Source organism: Oncorhynchus keta, chromosome 36, assembly GCF_023373465.1.
Source record: "Oncorhynchus keta strain PuntledgeMale-10-30-2019 chromosome 36, Oket_V2, whole genome shotgun sequence".
NCBI classification, from domain to species: domain Eukaryota; kingdom Metazoa; phylum Chordata; class Actinopteri; order Salmoniformes; family Salmonidae; genus Oncorhynchus; species Oncorhynchus keta.
The window spans coordinates 6,446,392-6,463,915 of NC_068456.1; the positions used below are offsets into that span (position 1 = coordinate 6,446,392).

The 17,524-nt window shown below is 44.3% G+C and overlaps 1 protein-coding gene across 6 annotated transcripts in view; it reads left to right on the plus strand.

Moving 5' to 3' along the window:
* Positions 1–17,524, plus strand: part of LOC118369535 (cytoplasmic polyadenylation element-binding protein 3-like) — a 63,383-nt gene that overhangs the window by 32,662 nt on the left and 13,197 nt on the right. For 4 of the 6 annotated variants that reach the window (XM_052498377.1, XM_052498379.1, XM_052498376.1 and 1 more), the window contains exons 4-7: positions 7,969–8,025; positions 10,841–10,864; positions 13,861–14,028; positions 16,012–16,101. In XM_052498377.1, the coding sequence (XP_052354337.1) occupies positions 7,969–8,025; positions 10,841–10,864; positions 13,861–14,028; positions 16,012–16,101 (339 nt within the window). The remainder of the gene's footprint in view (positions 1–7,968; positions 8,026–10,840; positions 10,865–13,860; positions 14,029–16,011; positions 16,102–17,524) is intronic. The other 2 variants (XM_052498378.1, XM_035753985.2) reach the window with 1 other exon arrangement.

Here is a 17,524-nt window from a genome sequence, read left to right on the forward strand (position 1 = left end):
AAACTGGACATCTGCTATGTAACCGAGAGTCTCCTCATTGAAAACATTTGAAGTTCTTCAAAGGTAAATTATTTTATTTGATTGCTTTTCTGGTTTTTGTGAAAATGTTGCGTGCTAATTGCTACGATAATTGCTATGCTAGCTATCAATATTCTTACACAAATGCTTGATTTTCTATGGTTCAAAAGCATATTTTGAAAATCTGAGATGACAGTGTTGTTAAGAAAAGGCTACGCTTGAGAGCAGGCATATTTATTTAATTTCATTTGCGATTTTTATAAATCGTTAACGTTGCGTTATGGTAATGAGCCTGAGGGTGTATTCACGATCCCGGATCCGGGATGGATAAGATCAAGAGTCAAGAAACTATGACTGTAGGTCCATTATCATTTCTCTGTCTTTTTGTGTGTGTGTGTGTACCAAAGTATGTGGTCACCGCTTAAAATGTGTACATTCGGCAATATTTCAGCCACATCCGTTGCTGACGTGTATAAAATCGAGCACACCGCCATGCAATCTCCATAGACAAACACTGGCAATAGAATGACCTTACTGAAGAGCTCAGTGACTTTCAACGTGACACTGTCACAGGATGCCACCTTTCCAACAAGTCAGTTTTCAAATTTCTGCCCTGCTGGAGCTGTCCCGGTCAACTGTAAGTGATGTTATTGTGAAGTGGAAACTTCTAGGAGCAGCAACGGCTCAGCTGTGAAGTGGTAGGCCACACAAGCTCACAGAACGGGACCGGCGACAGTTGAAGCGCGCATCGCGAAAAACTAATCTGTCCTAGGTTGCAACACTCACTACCAAGTTCCTAACTGCCTCTGGAAGTGACATCAGCACAAGAAATGTTCGTCGGGAGCTTCATGACATGGGTTTCCATGGCCGAGCAGCCGCACACAAGCCCAAGATCACCATGCGCACTGCCAAGTGTCGGCTGGAGTGGTGTAAAGCTTGCCGCCACTGGAATCGCATTCTCTGAAGTGATGTATCGCGATTCACCATCTGGCAGTCCAATGGACGAATCTGGGATTGGCGGATGCCAGGAGAATATTACCTGCCCCAATGCGTAGTGCCAACTGTACATTTTGGTGGAGGAGGAATAATAGTCTGGAGCTGTTTTTCATAGTTTGGGATAGGCCCCTTAGTTCCAGTGAATGGAAATCTTAACGTTACAGCATACAATTACATTCTAGATGATTCTGTGCTTCCAACTTTGTGGCAACATTTTGGAGAAGGCACTTTTCGGGTTTCAGCATGACAATGCCACTGTGCACAAAGTGAGGTCCATATAGAAATGCTTTGTTGAGATTGGTGTGGAAGAACTTGACTGGCCTGCACAGAGCCCTGACCTCAACTTCATCCAACATCTTTGGGATGAATTGAAACGCCGAATGCCAACGAGGCCTAACTGCCGAACATCAGTGACTGACCTCACTAATGCTCTTGTGGCTGAATGGAAGCAAGTCCCTGCAGCAATCTTCCAGCATCTAGTGAAAGCCTTCCCAGAAGTGTGGGGGGTGTTAATTGCAGCAAAAGAGGGAGCAACTCTATATTAATGCCCATGATTTTGGAATCAGAAGTTCGACAAGCAAGTGTCCACATACTTTTGGTTACTGCATGATTCCATATGTGTTATTTCATAGTTTTGATGTAGAAAATAGAAAACAAATATTTAGATATATATACAAACACACACACTACCGTTAAAATGTTTGTGGTAACTTAGAAATGTCCTTGTTTTTGAAAGAAAAGCATTTTTTTTGTCCATTTAAAAATAACATCAAATTGACAATTTTGTTGTAAATGACTGTTGTAGCTGGAAAAGGCAGATTTTTAAAAATGGAATATCTACGTAGGTGTACAGAGGCCCATTTATCAGCAACCGTCACTCCTGTATTCCAATGGCACGTTGTGTTAGCTAATCCAAGTGTATTTTAAAATGCTAATTGATCATTAACAAAACCTTTTGCAATTAGGTTAGCACAGCTGAAAACTGTTGTCCTGATTAAATAAGCAATAAAACTGGCCTTTAGACTAGTATCTGGAGCATCAGCATTTGTAGGTTCCATTACAGGCTCAAAATGGCCAGAAACAAAGCACTTTCTTCCCTTCCTATTGAGAGCCAGATTCATCATAGTGCTTGATGGTTTTTGAGACTGCACTTGAAACTGTGAAATGTCTTAAAGTAATGATGGACTGTCATTTCTCTTTGCTTATTTGAGCTGTTCTTGCCATAATAAGGACTTAGCCCTATTTGGTAAAATACCATCTTCTGTATACCCCCCTACCTTGTCACCACACAACTCATTAAGAAGGAAAGAAATTCCACAAATTAACTTTTTAAGAAGGCACACCTGTTAATTGAAATGCATTCCAGGTGACTACCTCATGAAGCTGGTTGAGAGAATGCCAAGAGTGTGCAAAGCTGTCATCAAGGCAAAGGGTGGATATTTGAAGAATCTCAAATATAAAATATATTTTGATTTGTTTAACACTTTTTTTTTTTGGTTACTACATGATTCCATATGTGTTATTTCATAGTGTTGATGTCTTCACTATTATTCTACAATGTAGAAAATTGTAAAAGTAAACAAAAACCCTTGAATCAGTAGGTGTTCTTAAACGTTTGACCGGGAGTGTATATTTAAAAAATAAGGCCTGAAGAGGTGTGGTATATGGCCAATATTCTATGGCTAAGGGCAGTTCTTATGCATGACACAACGTGGAGTGCTTGTATACAGCCCTTAGCCGTGGTATATTGGCCATATACCACAAACCCTCGAGGTGCCTTATTGATATTTTAAACAGGTTACCAACACAATTAGAGCATTAAAAAATGATGGTCTGATATACCACTGCTGTCAGCCAATCAGCATTCAGAGCTCGAACCACCGGATCCAAATGTTTCACACCCCTGCTCTAACCAGTATTCCCCACCTCATTCTTATGTTTTGCAATTGTATCAGTCTGCACTTCATCAGAAGTCTGGGGACGAGGGACTTACTGGCTTTGTTCTGAAGGAGGCGGATGACATCCCACTGCCCACTGACTGATCACACACAGAGTCTGAGAATAACCCCAGGCCTCGCCCTGAGGTCATGCCACTGAACTGGGGAAAGCAGATGGCCCAGGGCTATTTTAGGGTTTACAGGAGCAACTGTCCACTCTGTCGCCACTAGAATGTCTGGGTGTTACTTATTAGGCACGAAATGGAAGAAAAGGGGACTGCAACAGGGAGGGGACTAACTATGTGTGTCCAATAAAACGCTGTCATTTTAATTTTCTGTTGCAAAACGCTTTGCTACGTAGTGCCCTAAAGAATACGACCCTGGTTTAGGTAGGACTGCCATGGACCAAGGCTATTTAATAGGCAAAATGGAGGCTTTCCTCCCAGTGCAGCTAGAGCTAGAGGGCTGGATATATTTAGTGTTGGCTGTGTGACTTAACACTCGAGTAATGCTGTCAACATTGAGTGTGGCTCATGTCTCATCAATTAGAATAAATTAAATTATTTTTTTTCAGGGTGAGTTAGGGATGTTATCTTCCATATCTTTTGACAGTTTACAGTTTCTGAGAAAGAATGGGGCTAGTTTCTATGGAATATCCTTTTGAAATCCTTTTTTGAAAAATGACATGCTATCTCGGGCATGTCACAATAAGATTTCTACACTCAAGATGGCCACACTACTCTCATTCAGTTGGAATTGGCGGTAGGAGAGAGCGAGGGTGACAATCAACTGTGTGTGTGAGATTTGGAAGACGTTTTTTGGGGGGTGTTTTTATCGATGTCAATCAAACAAGATATAGCAGCCACATGATTTGCACAGCAACAAAACATGAGCAAGAAGGGGGGGATAGATACGTGTCCACGCAGTGTTGCCATATAAGCCCCTCTGTTCTCGTGCTGGATTATGAATCGTAGAGAACCTTGAGGAAATCCACATCTGCTCTCAGCTGTAGGATGCGATAGCCGCACTGGCTTCTATCCACTCCCCCTCTCTCGTTTTTACCCAAATCTCACTACTAGTTCCACTGATGTTTCCAGCTTAGGAGGAGGACTGGGTCGTATTCATTAAGCACCAAATGGAAGAACACGAACTGAAACAGAAAGCGACTATACTAGAAGTTGTCCAATAAGAACATTTTAGTAATTTACCAGAAGCTCTTATCCTGAGAAACTTACAGGAGCAATTAGGGGTAAGAGCCTTTAGATTTTTCACTTAGTCGGCTTGGGAATTCGGACCAGCAACCCTTTTGGTTACTGATCCAACGCTCTTAAACGCTAGGCTACCTGCCGCCCTTATCTTCATTCTGCGTTAATGAATTTGACCCTGGTCTAAACTGTTGAAATGCTTATCTGTCTGCTGCGGCTTAGTTTTGAAACTTTTCTACACCTCGTCTTGTCTGGGGCCATTCCAACTTACAACACAGTTGCGCCTTCTCTCTCTCTCTCTCTGTGTGTGTGTGTGTGTGTGTGTGTGTGTGTGTGTGTGTGTGTGTGTGTGTAAAACAGATGTCTGCCCCTGCCATTCACCCTTGCTGTGTTAACATACTGGAGAGGCTAAGTGCAGATTTTGAGCACTGTGATGAAACTTGTTGCCCTGTTGGAGCCAACTAGTTAGTTGCACATGTTCTGTTGAGTAATTGATGTAGAAATATCTGCCATTTTAAACGCAAGGATGAGTTGCTGGACCATCTTTTCATTACGCAAACTCTTGAACCCTGTTTGTCCATGGCAGCATTTTTGCTGCCCATATGTTTGCAATCCAGCCAGTAGTTTAGTGTTGTAGAAAGGAAGGACTGGAGACGTCTGTCACTGTGTGGTTGTTAATCAAATCAAATCATATTTTATTTTGTCACATACACATGGTTAGCAGATGTTAACGCGAGTGTAGCGGAATGCTTGTGCTTCTAGTTCCGACCGTGCAGTAATATCTAACAAGTAATCTATCAATTTCACAACTACCTTTTACACACAAGTGTAAAGGAATGAATAAGAATATGTACATATAATATAGGGATAAGCGATAGCCGAAAGATATAGGCAAGATGCAGTAGATGGTATAGAGTACAGTATATACATATGAGATGAGTAATGTAGGGTATGTAAACATATAAAGTGCCATTGTTTAAAGTGACTAGTGATACATTTATTACATACATTTTTTATTATTAAAGTGGCTAGAGATTTGAGTCAGTATGTTGGCAGCAGCCACTCAATGTTAGTGATTGCTGTTTAACAGTCTGATGGCCTTGAGATAGAAGCTGTTTTTCAGTCTCTCGGTCCCTGCTTTGATGCACCTGTACTGACCTCGCCTTCTGGATGATAGCAGCGTGAACAGGCAATGGCTCGGGTGGTTGTTGTCCTTGATGATCTTTATGGCCTTCCTGTGACATCGGGCGGTGTAGGTGTCCTGGAGGGCAGCTAGTTTGCCCTCCGGTGATGCGTTGTGCAGACCTCAATACCCTCTGGAGAGCCTTACGGTTGTGGGCGGCGCAGTTGCCATACCAGGCGGTGATGCAGCCCAACAGAATGCTCTCGATTGTGCATCTGTAAATGTTTGTCTTTCTGGTGATGAGACAAATTTCTTCAGCCTCCTGAGGTTGAAGAGGCGCTGTTTCGCCTTGTTCACCATGCTGTCTGTGTGGGTGGACCATTTTCAATTTGTCTGTGATGTGTATGCCGAGGAACTTAAAACTTTCCACCTTCTCCACTACTGTCCCATCGATGTGGATAGGGGGGGTGCTCCCTCTCGTGTTTCCTGAAGTTTACGATAATCTCCTTTGTTTTGTTAACGTTGAGTGTGAGGTTATTTTCCTGACACCACACTCCGAGGGGCCTCACCTCCCTGTAGGCCGTCTCGTCATTGTTGGTAATCAAGCCTACCACTGTAGTGTCGTCTGCATACTTGATGATTGAGTTGGAGGCGTGCACGGCCACGCAGTCATGGGTGAACAGGGAGTACAGGAGAAGGCTGAGAACGCACCCTTGTTGGTCTCCAGTGTTTAGGATCAGTGGGGTGGAGATATTGTTTCCTACCCCCACCACCTGGGGTTGTCCTGTCAGAAAGCCCAGGGCCCAGTTGCACAGGGCGGGGTCGAGACCCAGGGTCTCGAGCTTAATGACGAGTTTGGAGGTTACTATGGAGTTAAATATTGAGCTTGGGTTAGGGCAGTGTGATTGTGATTGTGTCGTCTGTGGACCTATTGGGGCGGGAAGCAATGTGGAGGTGATATGATCCTTGACTAGTCTCTCAAAGCACTTTATGATGATGGAAGTGAGTGCTACGGGGCGACAGCCTTAGCTTTCTTGGGAACAGAAACAATGGTGGCCCTCTTGAAGCAGGTGGGCACAGCAGACTGCGATAGGGATTGATTGAATATGTCTGTAAACACACCAGCCAGCTGGTCTGTGCATGCTCTGAGGACGCGGCTAGGGATGCCGTCTGGGCCGGCAGCCTTGCGAGGGTTAACACGTTTAAATGTTTTACTCACATTGGCTGTGGTGAAGGAGAGCCTGCAGGTTTTGGTAGCGGGCCATGTTGGTGGCACTGTATTGTCCTCAAAGCGAGCAAAGAAGTTGTTTAGTTTGTCTGGGAGCAAGACATCGGGCCCATGGCGTGGCTGGTGTTCTTTTTGTAGTCCGTGAATTACTGTAGACCCTGCCACATACCTCTCGTGTCTGAGCCGTTAAATTGCGACTCTACTTTGTCTCTATGCTGATGCTTAGCTTGTTTGATTGCCTTGTGGAGGGAATAGCTACACTGTTTGTATTCACTCATGTTTCCGGTCACCTTGCCCTGATTTAAAAGCAGTGGTTCGCGCATTCAGTTTTGCGCTAATGCTGCCATCAATCCACGGTTTCTGGTTGAGGATTGATGCACTTTCTAATAAACTCGCTCACAGAATCAGCGTATACATCAATGTTGTTGTTAGACGCTATCCGGAACATATCCCAGTCCACATGATCGGCACAATTTTGAAGCGTGGAATCAGATTGGTCGGACCAGCGTTGAACAGACCTGAGCACGGACGTTTCCTGTTTTTAGTTTCTGTCTATAGGCTGGGAGCAACAAAATGAAGCCAAAGATAGATGCTCATTCTCGTCTTTGGATACAGTGAGTCGAGTCATAACTTAACTATGAAACAGTCTGCTAGAGTGATTCCTCATGAAACCAGGACAACAAAATACCGCGATTCTGAGGATATTCACTATATTTTATCAATAGAATCGTCTTTTTGATGACATATTTGACATTTTGTATCTAAAAGCATAAATTAGAAATATTTAATCACAGTTGGAATATTTATGACATTTGGGCCTTACCCAGGCCTCGAAGACGCAAATGAAGGTAAAATAAAAAACTGCAGTATTTGTTTGTGTGTATGAAAGTGATCGAGCCAGAATGATAGAGGGGTACTTTTGACAGTACTAGGGTCTGTACCAGGAAGTCCTTAAACTGGCTGGTGTTGAGGTGGAGGATGCCTGGGCATGTCCACAACACACGGACTGCCAGGCCTTGTGACGCTTTCCCGTTGTCTCTAGAGCAGAATGCATGCTCTGTCAAATTCTTTGCATTGGAGTGTCCATTGTTTGTGTGTGTGAGCTGCGATGTATGAGAGCGAGAGAATTGAATGACTGTTTTCCATAGCCTAATCTACACCATTTTTTTGTTGTTCATCACACACACGTTTGCCCTGGTTTGGTTTCTCAATGATACTAGTTTAGTTTCCGTGGGTGTCTTTTTACCAGGTTATGTCGACCAGTATAACGTACGTAAAATATGACATGTTGTATGCGACATCTTGTCCCCTCAGAACATTTGCATTGAAAAAACTCTGTTTCGTGTTAGCAGTTCTACGTCTTGTGTTGTTGGTGTGGAGCGTGATGACGGTTTGTGTTTTAGACACTAATGTAGGGCTTACATGCATGTTATAACCTTTTAATATCTTGTTTTTCTACAGGTCGCATGGGTCTGAACTTCCACCACCCCGGAGCAGAGCACATTACGCCATTAAACAGTGAGTAGTATTTCAGAACACACAATAGGCTACGTTTGTCTTTGTAAATCCCTCTATGTTATTATGGATGTACGTATTTGTGCTTTAACTGTGGCGTTCGGTTTGACAGGCAAAGTGTTGCTTCTCTGTTGTATGGAAACTTGCAATAAGAAACCTATTCCGAAGTAGCGTCGTCATGAACACACCTATGCAGGATGCCTCAGGATATGCCATAGGGTTGAGGCAGGGATCGCCACAGGGCCCATGCCCATACACAGCAGGGCACAGATGCCCTCCCTTGCTAATCTCACCTCGTACCCCAAGTGTTAAACCCAGCATGGGAGCTATCTCTCAGCCCGGAGCTGGGGGGAAACCACAGCGACGACCCCTGAATACCGGTTCTAAAAATATCTGACCTGTAACACTAGATTACCCCCCTTTGGTCTCTGAGAGAGATTTTGTTTTTCATAATTTGTGTCACTTTGTCTCCCTTCGTCCATTTTTTTCTCTCTCTTTTCCCTCCGAGTTAGAAAGTGAGTTGGCAAAAGTCTCTTCCTTTCAGCGTTGTCAAAACTTCAGTGAGAGGAGAGCGGATTGGGGTGACTGGTGGAGCTCGGCTCAAGACATCTGGGAGTGTTAGTCGAGCCTTGGGTCATGATCATTAGGCACCAAATGAGAGCGAGAACTGACTAAAACGGGGAGGGCGACATGGACTTGTCCAATAAAAAATGCTCATTTTAGTTTAACATTGCAAAAGGCTTTTAAACGTTTTCGGTTGCGTGGCCTTAGGAACACGACTGTGGTTTCTCCTCACTCGCCTGGTTGGGGATGCCAGCAGGGGAAGAAGCGAGGAAATTATGATGATGGATGGAAAAGGAGAAGATATCCAACAAGGCATATAGTAACTAGTTTTACTGCTGTCACAGCTTGACAACACTGTGCTGTCTGTTTTCTCTTCAACTTGTTATTTTCATCATCAGTCCTTTGGAAAACACATTTCAAATAGATGTTGAACTGCTGTTCTGGAGGGTTTAACTTAAGCACAGATCTCAGATCTGCACGGAGCTCTGGAAACTGTCATAATTGACCCTTGCAGCTGTAGTCTCCAATGTCAACACTGCTTTAGATGTGAGGAGGAAAGCTGGTTAACGTTAGTCTAGTCTTCGTCTCTCCATTGTCTCAGCTGTATGAAGCCTTGTAGCCGAGAATCTGTCTGACACATTCTCTCATTTTCCACTGATTTTTTTTTGGGCTGAGATGTAGGCCTTACGGTTCATCCTCCAACATTGATTTATGGTTGAAGAGGAACTGATAGCTTAGGAGAAGTGTAAGGGCCGAGCAGATCCTTTTTAATAACTGCTCGTCTCTGTACAACAGTGCCCTAAAGCTGTGCAGACATAACAAACACAACGCTCCTCAGGCCGGACGATCTTCCAGTCATCCCTTCAAAAATCTCCTCTCTGACACTCGCGTGTTAGTATGTGCTTATTTCTGTTCCTCCCTCACGCTCATCCTCCTCGTCTTATTCTCCCTCGCCACAGTGACTGACAGTTTCCCAACAGCACTTACGAGTCTACACTAGATCAGTGGGTTCCACCCTTCTACCATTTTCCCCTTGTTGCTAGGTGCCTTTGTCTCTCCTAAGGCCCTGACAGTGGGAGAATAAAACGGAGAACGTTGGTCTGAACAACTGTGCTCTGGTGAGACGAGCCAGAGTTTTAATGAAACCCAGTAAAAGAAAAGGCCTGGGTACAATGTCTCTGTCAAGAGCTGGGGGGTGGGGAAAGGGCACCAGCACAATGGAAAGCCCCATATTGGTTTTTAGGAGAAGACTGTGTTCTCTGTGACACTTGACTGTAAGAACGTCTGTTTGGGGATGTATTACCAGGAGCCCCTCCTCACTGTCTACTGGCATTAACGTTATAGACTCTATTTGCCTCTTGTAGGCTTTTTTTCTCAGCCACAGCAAGGCTCCTATTCAGGCATGTTGGGTGCGTTCAAGGAAGGTTTTTTCTTTTGAGAAATGTAACGTGTGAAAACGTACCCACACCAAATGACACATTTGTTGTGGGCTTTCATGTAAGTCCTTTTGCTACTGTGTTTCCTAAACCTTAGATAACATGTCAAAGGTTTGTTCTGAAAGCCCACGAACACCGTAACTAATGAAATGGATAGACAGGGCACAAAGGCTTATCTCTGTCTGCTGTACCTTTTTTGCATGCTCACTAAATTGAAACCTGCCAGCCAACCCTATCACATGGTAGGACAGTCATCCTCTAACAGTTTTTCTGTCTGGACCCTGAGACTCAGGATGGCACTTCCATGGCTCCATCCACAGGGCAGCTTGGAGTGGAAATGTCCCACTGTATAGACTCTGTTTCACTAGTTCACGATAATGACTCATGACATCTGTCTGTCTATGCATGTCGCTTTATCAACCACATTCATACATATTGACGCTGGGCAGAAAGGAAAGTAAATGTGAGCTAGGGAGTAGTCCGTGTTTATTGCCTGATTATAATCTGCATAATATGATTGTCATTGCTCTGTTATTGCAGGTGAATATTTCTCAGTAGTAAGGCGTATTATAACATCGCTCATCCTACTCTAGTCTAGTCTAGCCCAGGAGTAGCAGGTTTCCTGTGGGCTACTGCCAGCTAACCCATAATGAAGCCTTGTTTTCCTCCATCGCTGATGATTAGGTGTGGCCGTCTGTGGTTTCACTGTTGCCTTGGTGATGTTCTGCCTGGTTGTCTTCCCACAAAACCCATGTCTCTGTCCCTCTCCTTTCCATACCCCTCTGTCTCTCCCTCCCTCTCCCACTGTTCACAAGCAGCCAGGAGCTATGGCCGCAGAAGAGGTAACTTTTGGAATTTTACTGTGTATCTGCTTGCCAAAATGAATAGGATGCACGAGCACAATTGCTTGTCTGTCCGTACGGACGTGTCTCTTTCCAGGGCTGAGGGTTCTAGTGTGAAGTCACATGATCTGCCTTCGTCTGTGCCGTGTTTGGGTGAAATCATATTAATTTGCACACTTTTTTTTTTTGTTTTGACGTTATTGCATTTAATGAAGTTGGGGAGAGGTGGATGATTACAGTACATTCGGAAAGTATTCAGACTCCTTGACTTTTTTCACTTTTTGTTACGTTATAGCCTTATTATAAAATGGATTAAGAAAAATATACACACAGTAAAAACAAAGCAAAAGGTTTTTATATATTTTAGGTTTTTATATATTTTAGCATATGTATTTTGTTTTTAAAATCACATTTACATAAGTATTCAGACCCTTTACTCAGTACTTTGTTGAAGCACCTTCGCCAGCGATTACAGCCTCACTGTCAGGTTGGACGGGGAGCGTCGCTGCACAGATATTTTCAGGTCTCTCCAGAGATGATTGATTGGGTTCAAGTCTGGGCTCTGGCTGGGCCGCTCATGGACATTCAGAGACTTGTCCCGAAGCCACTCCTGCATTGTCTTGGCTGCGTGATTAGGGTTGTTGTCCTGTTGGAAGGTGAACCGTCGCCCCAGTCTGAGGTCCTGAGCACTCTGGAGCAGGTTTTCATCAAGAATCTCTCTGTACTTTGCTCCGTTCATCTTTCCCTCGATCCTGACTTGTCTCCCAGTCCCTGCTGCTGAAAAACATCCCCACAGCATGATTTTGCCACCACCATGCTTAACTGTAGGGTTGGTGCCAGGTTTCCTCCAGACCTGATGAGAATCTTGTTTCTCATGGTCTGAGAGTCCTTTTAGGTGCCTTTTGCAAACTCCAAGTGACCTGTCATGTGCCTTTTACTGAGTGGCTTCCATCTCTAACATAAAGGCCTGATTAGTGGAGTGCTGCAGAGATGGTTGTCTTTCTGGAAGGTTATCATATATCCACAGTGGAACTCTGGAGCTCTGTCAGAGTGACCTCCCTTCTCCCCCGATTGATCCGTGGTTCCAAGCTTCTTCCATTTAAGAATGAGGGAGGCCACTGTGTTCTTGCGGAATTGCCGCAGACATTTTTTTTGTACCCTTTCCCAGATCTGTGTCTCGACACAATCCTGTCTCGGAGCTCTATGGACAGTTCCTTCAAACTCATGACTTGGTTTTTGCTCTGACATGCACTGTCAACTGTGGGACCTTATATAGACAGGTGTGTGCCTTTACAAATCATGTCCAACCAATGAATTTACCACAGGTGGAGTCCAATCAAGTTGAAGAAACATCTCAAGGATGATCAATGGAAACAGGATGCACCTGAGCTCAATTTTGAGTCTCATAGCAAAGTGTCTGAATACTTATGTAATACATTTGCCAGAAATGGTCATTTTGGGGTATTGTGTGTAGATTGAGGATTTAAAAAAAAACAAGTAATCCATTTTAGAATGCGGCTGTAACCTAACAAAATGTGGGGAAGGGGTCTGAATTCTTACCGAATGCACTGTACTTCCGAATTTTGTATCCAAAACCTTTGTTTTCTCTAGTATTCTGAGTCATTGTGCTAAGCCTGATTTTTATATGGTATAGGCATCTGTATTGGCTACGACTTGTGTATTATTAATGAATTGACATGTATAGAACCAAGTCCATTTGGAGCTGTTTTTTTACAAGGTATCATAAAAACATTGAAGTACACTGACTCAGAAACTATTTATGTCCTGAATAGAAGGAATGGGTGCTGCAGACATGGTCTTCTCTAATTTGGAGTGTTCAAATAATTCCTATTTTCTCACTGAGGAAAACCCTGGTAACATTTGAAACTTTGTTGTTTCAATGCTCGCATTTGTTGTATCTAAGAATTATAGGACTTTTAAGTCTGGCTGTTGGCAGTTCATTAGTCCACTTGTGGCTCTTATGACTCCGCGATCAAATCTGACGGTTATTATCTTTGTCAGTCCTCCTGTATTTGTCTATACCTGTGTGCCTGTTAGCATGGGAAGTAAAACATATTTGTGCAGTAGCCTACGCCTAACAGAGGCCTCTAACAAGGTCTACCTCCAGATCTTAGATACATGCAGCTCCATTCAGTCAGTACACAGTCCTCTTTGCTCTCACCTGTAAGAGGTCATCTACTGCTGTGGAAAATGGTCCGCCGTCTTGCCCACCATCCCTCCTGCACTCTCCACCCCTTGTTCCTATTGCCTGCAGGAACAAGGCTCTGAAGGACTGTTCTGGGTCAAAATGGGACTTAAATGGTGGGTGTGGCAGAGGTGCCGGATTGGCCGCATTGACAAAATGTTGCTGGTTTTTTAAAGCTATTTTCCTACAATTCTACAAATTTTGCCATGAGGCTGAGAGAAAAAATTGCAGTTTTATTATGCAAACCTTTTTGCTATGGCTTATGCTATCTGAGTGACTCAAACGTAACAAAATTGGTGAGAGCCCCATGCCATGACAAAAATATTCCTGAATGCATCATTATTGGTGTTATTTAGTGTCACTGACTCTACTTTGGTGATTGTTAGTTCTCAGCGGATCTTATTTAAAAATATATAGTTAAATTATATTTTCTACATACTCTATCTGGTTGATCCCGAAGATTATTAAAAAAATTATTTACTTTTTGTACATAGGTGACCTGAAAAAAAACCAGGTGTCTCGCCCGAGGAGGGCAGGCAGGCCCACAATGTTTGACGAATGCAGCAGCATGATGGTGATTTGACCTTCCTCTGTAAGGAGACTGCTATTGTTACCAGTTATAATAACACCATTTCTCTCTTTCTCTCTCTCTTTCATATCCTCCCTGTCTTCTCTTCTGTTCTGTGCCCTTTTCTTCTCCCTCGCTCTTCTCCCTGTTATCCTTGCTTGTTCTCTCTTTCCCTCTCAATCCCCCCGGCCCCCTCTCTCTCTCCCCCCTCTCTCTTTCCAGGTCGCTCTTCGCTCTTTCCCTTTGAGGACGGTTTCCTGGACGACGGTCACAGTGACCCCTCTCTGACCCCGGGCTTGAACTCGCCCACGCGCTGTCAGAACGAAGAGCGGATGGAGCGCTACTCCAGGAAGGTGTTTGTTGGAGGCCTGCCTCCTGACATAGATGAAGGTACAGACGGGTGGCAGTGGCACTCGCCTGTGTCCCAAATCTGTTTGTTTTGTCTTGCCATCTCCTATGGTCATTGTCAGTGTTTGCCGTGGCAACGGCCACAGAAGTTGGCAAGACAGCACAAACAGGTCTTGGACCAGGCTAGCACCTTACAGTACATTCACTATATTACCTCATAGAATGTCCATGAGCTGCATGGCATGTGATTAATACGTTTAGGGGTTTCGTGCAGGCTGTGATGGTGAGGAGGGATTTACAAGCCAGATGAGGGTCTACAGATGTATTCTGGTGGTCTGCTGGTTCAGTGGGCTAAATGGGTGGCAGGTAGCCTAGCGATTAAGAGTATTGGACCAGTAATCGAAAGGTCACTGGTTCGAATCCCCGAACCTGCAATGTGGACAAATCTGCCGTTCTGCCCTTGAGCAAGGCAGTTAACCCCTAAGAACAACTTCTCCCTGGACACCTATGACGAGGATATTGATTTACGGCAGCACCTTTCTGATTCGGAGGGTTTAAATACAGAAGACCCATTTCAGTTAAATGAATTAAGTTGTGCAACTGACTAGGTATCCCCTTTCCCTTCCACCCTAAAGGGCTGGTTTTGTCAGTCTATGCTGTCTATCAGTCATGGAGCTGGTTCTCTGGGCCTGTGGACTGACTGGTTATGCTCTGTGGGTTTGTGGCAGTGAGCTGGCAGTCAGTCTGGCAGCAGATGTGATAGTGTGTTATCTCACAGAGTGTAAGTAGGGCCTGAGGGCATAGCAGGACATTGGGAATCTGGAATGGTGACACGGCTCAATGTGGCTCAGACATGCGACCAACACAGAACACAAAACGTGCCAAAAAAATGCACAGAGAATTAGTGAACAATGCGTGCCCATGGCCTCTTGGAATATTCATGAGTTGCCACAATACAAGGGTTTAATAGCGCTCCCAAGCGTCTCGGTGCAAGAGGCGTCACTACAGTCCCTGGTTTGAATCCAGGCTGTATCACATCCGGCCGTGATTGGGAGTCCCATAGGGCGGCGCACAATTGGCTCAGCCTTGTCCGTGTTTGGCCAGAGTAGGTCATCATTGTAAATAAGTTCTTAACTGACTTTTTGATGGCTTGCTTGACATGCAATTGCGCATCATGTGGACAAATATACAGAACAAAAATATAAGCGCAACATGCAACTATTTCAAAGATTTTACTGCGTTACAGTTCATATGAGAAAATCAGTCAGATTAAATGAATTAATTAGGCCCTACTCTATGGATTTCATGACTAGGAATACAGATATGCGTCTGTTGGTCACATATACTTTAAAAGAAATGGGCCTCCGATTGGACCTTAGAATCTCGTCACAGCATTTCTGTGCATTTGAATTACCATTGATTAAAATGGAATTGTGTTCGTTGGCCATAGGTTATGCCTGCCCATACCATAACCCCACCACCACTCTGTTCACAGAGAGTTGTGAGGCCTGTTGGACGTACTGCCACATTCTCCAGAAAAAAACACTAGAGGTGCCGTATGGTAGAGAAATGTTTATTAAATTCTCTGCCAACAACTCTGGTGAACCTTCCTGCAGACAGCATGCCCATTGCACCCTCTCTCAACACTTGTGACATCTTTGGTACTGTGTTGTGTGACACAACTGCACATTTTAGAGTGGCCTTCTATTGCCCCCAGCACAAGGTGCATCTGTGTAATGATCATGCTGTTTAATCAGCTTGTTGATGTGCCACACCTGTCAGGTGGATGGATTCTCTTGGCAAAGGAGAAATGCTCACTAATAGGGATGTAAAGAAATTTGTGCACACAATTTGAGAGAAATATGCTTTTTGAGCGTATGGAACATTTCTGGGATCTTTTATTTCAGCTCATGAAACATGCGACCAACACTTTACATGTTGCGTTTCCATTTTTCTTCTGTGTAGTTTCTATGGGAAATTGCTCCATGACCATGGTAATTTCATTAAAAAAAAATATTTCAACAGATGAGATCACCAACAGCTTCCGTCGCTATGGACACCTGGTTGTGGATTGGCCCCACAAAGCCGAGAGCAAGTCCTACTTTCCGCCTAAAGGTAAGAACAGTTTGTTCACACCGGTCTGTAAAATAACCTTTTTTCCAATGAAGAAATATAGGAATGTTTGTGGAAGACCTCCTCCTAACAGGATTAACCAACGACATTAACCAATCAACAATTCCTTTACAAGTCCACAGTAACAAATGGTATTGTTCAGTCATTGTCTCAGAGAGCATGCTGCGCTGCTAAGGCATGGGTTGTGTGGGAAGCTTTACGATACCCAGAATTCAAGGATCACCCAGGTCTCGAGTTAAGGCGTCTATTTATTTATATGGCCCCCTGCTGCTATTTCAGGGATAGAAAAACACACACACACACACACACACACACACACACACACACACACACACACACACACACACACACACACACACACACACACACACACACACACACACACACACACACACACACACACACACACACACACACACACACACACACACACCCTCTGTGGTGTCTCACTACAGGCTCCTGAAGGGCCCAGAGCACTCAGACCAGAGGAGAGAGAGAGTTTTTCGTCAATACCGGGAGAGTGCAAAGGCTTTCTCCTGCCCCTGGCCACCGGCCCTCTTGGGTTTCATTTGGACAGGTGACCATAGCGGGGAGAGGGCCCTTCCTTCCAGGCCCCTGTATCACTTCACTCCGCCCGCCCCTCCACACACTTCAAAGTGTCATTAAGGAAACTATTAAAGCAGAGGGTTGGAAATGGCTGACATTCCTCAGGCATATGGTAATACGCTGCATCTGGGGAAGCTGTGAAAATTGCCCGTTTCTTCCCGCGCTCATTTTGGATTTTCCTTTTTTTGGGGGGGGGCGGGGTGTTCAACTTTATTTTCAATAGGCCTCAGCTCGGGGCTCTCTAGTATTCCTAATCTCACGAGGGGAAAATGCAGCATCCTTTTAGGGGAATGAGTTTGAAAGTCAGAGAATTCCTTGTAAGGGAGGGAGGGAAGACTTGGTACGCCACAAGGAAACCACCTCCGCTTGTTGTAATTTCCCACATTTGTTGGTGTTGTAGTGTTGGGCCACCTATGGTTTTTAATAAAAGAGCTTGGACAGTCGCCCTTAAAGCCAAGTTCTTAGCTGGAGTGTGAGTGCACATCCTTATGACTGTGTGTTTGTGTGTGTGTGTCCTATCCTGTCACAGGCTGTAATGGCTGTTTCTCAGATGTGGGATTCCCATTAAGCGGTCATCAATCTCTCCCCATGTTAAAAATGGTTCCAAGCTGACCTAATGGAACTTGGTAGTCACTTCTTCAATCCTGTGTCACATTAAAATGAGCAGTTATGTGTCTCTGTACAATTATGTAATAGTTTTTGGTTTGGGAGATTAGGATGAATCATGTTGTGGCTCCCAGGCCTGAGCAGGGTCCATCTCGGGTCTAAACTGGGATCAGTTGCAAGCCTGGGGCCAGAC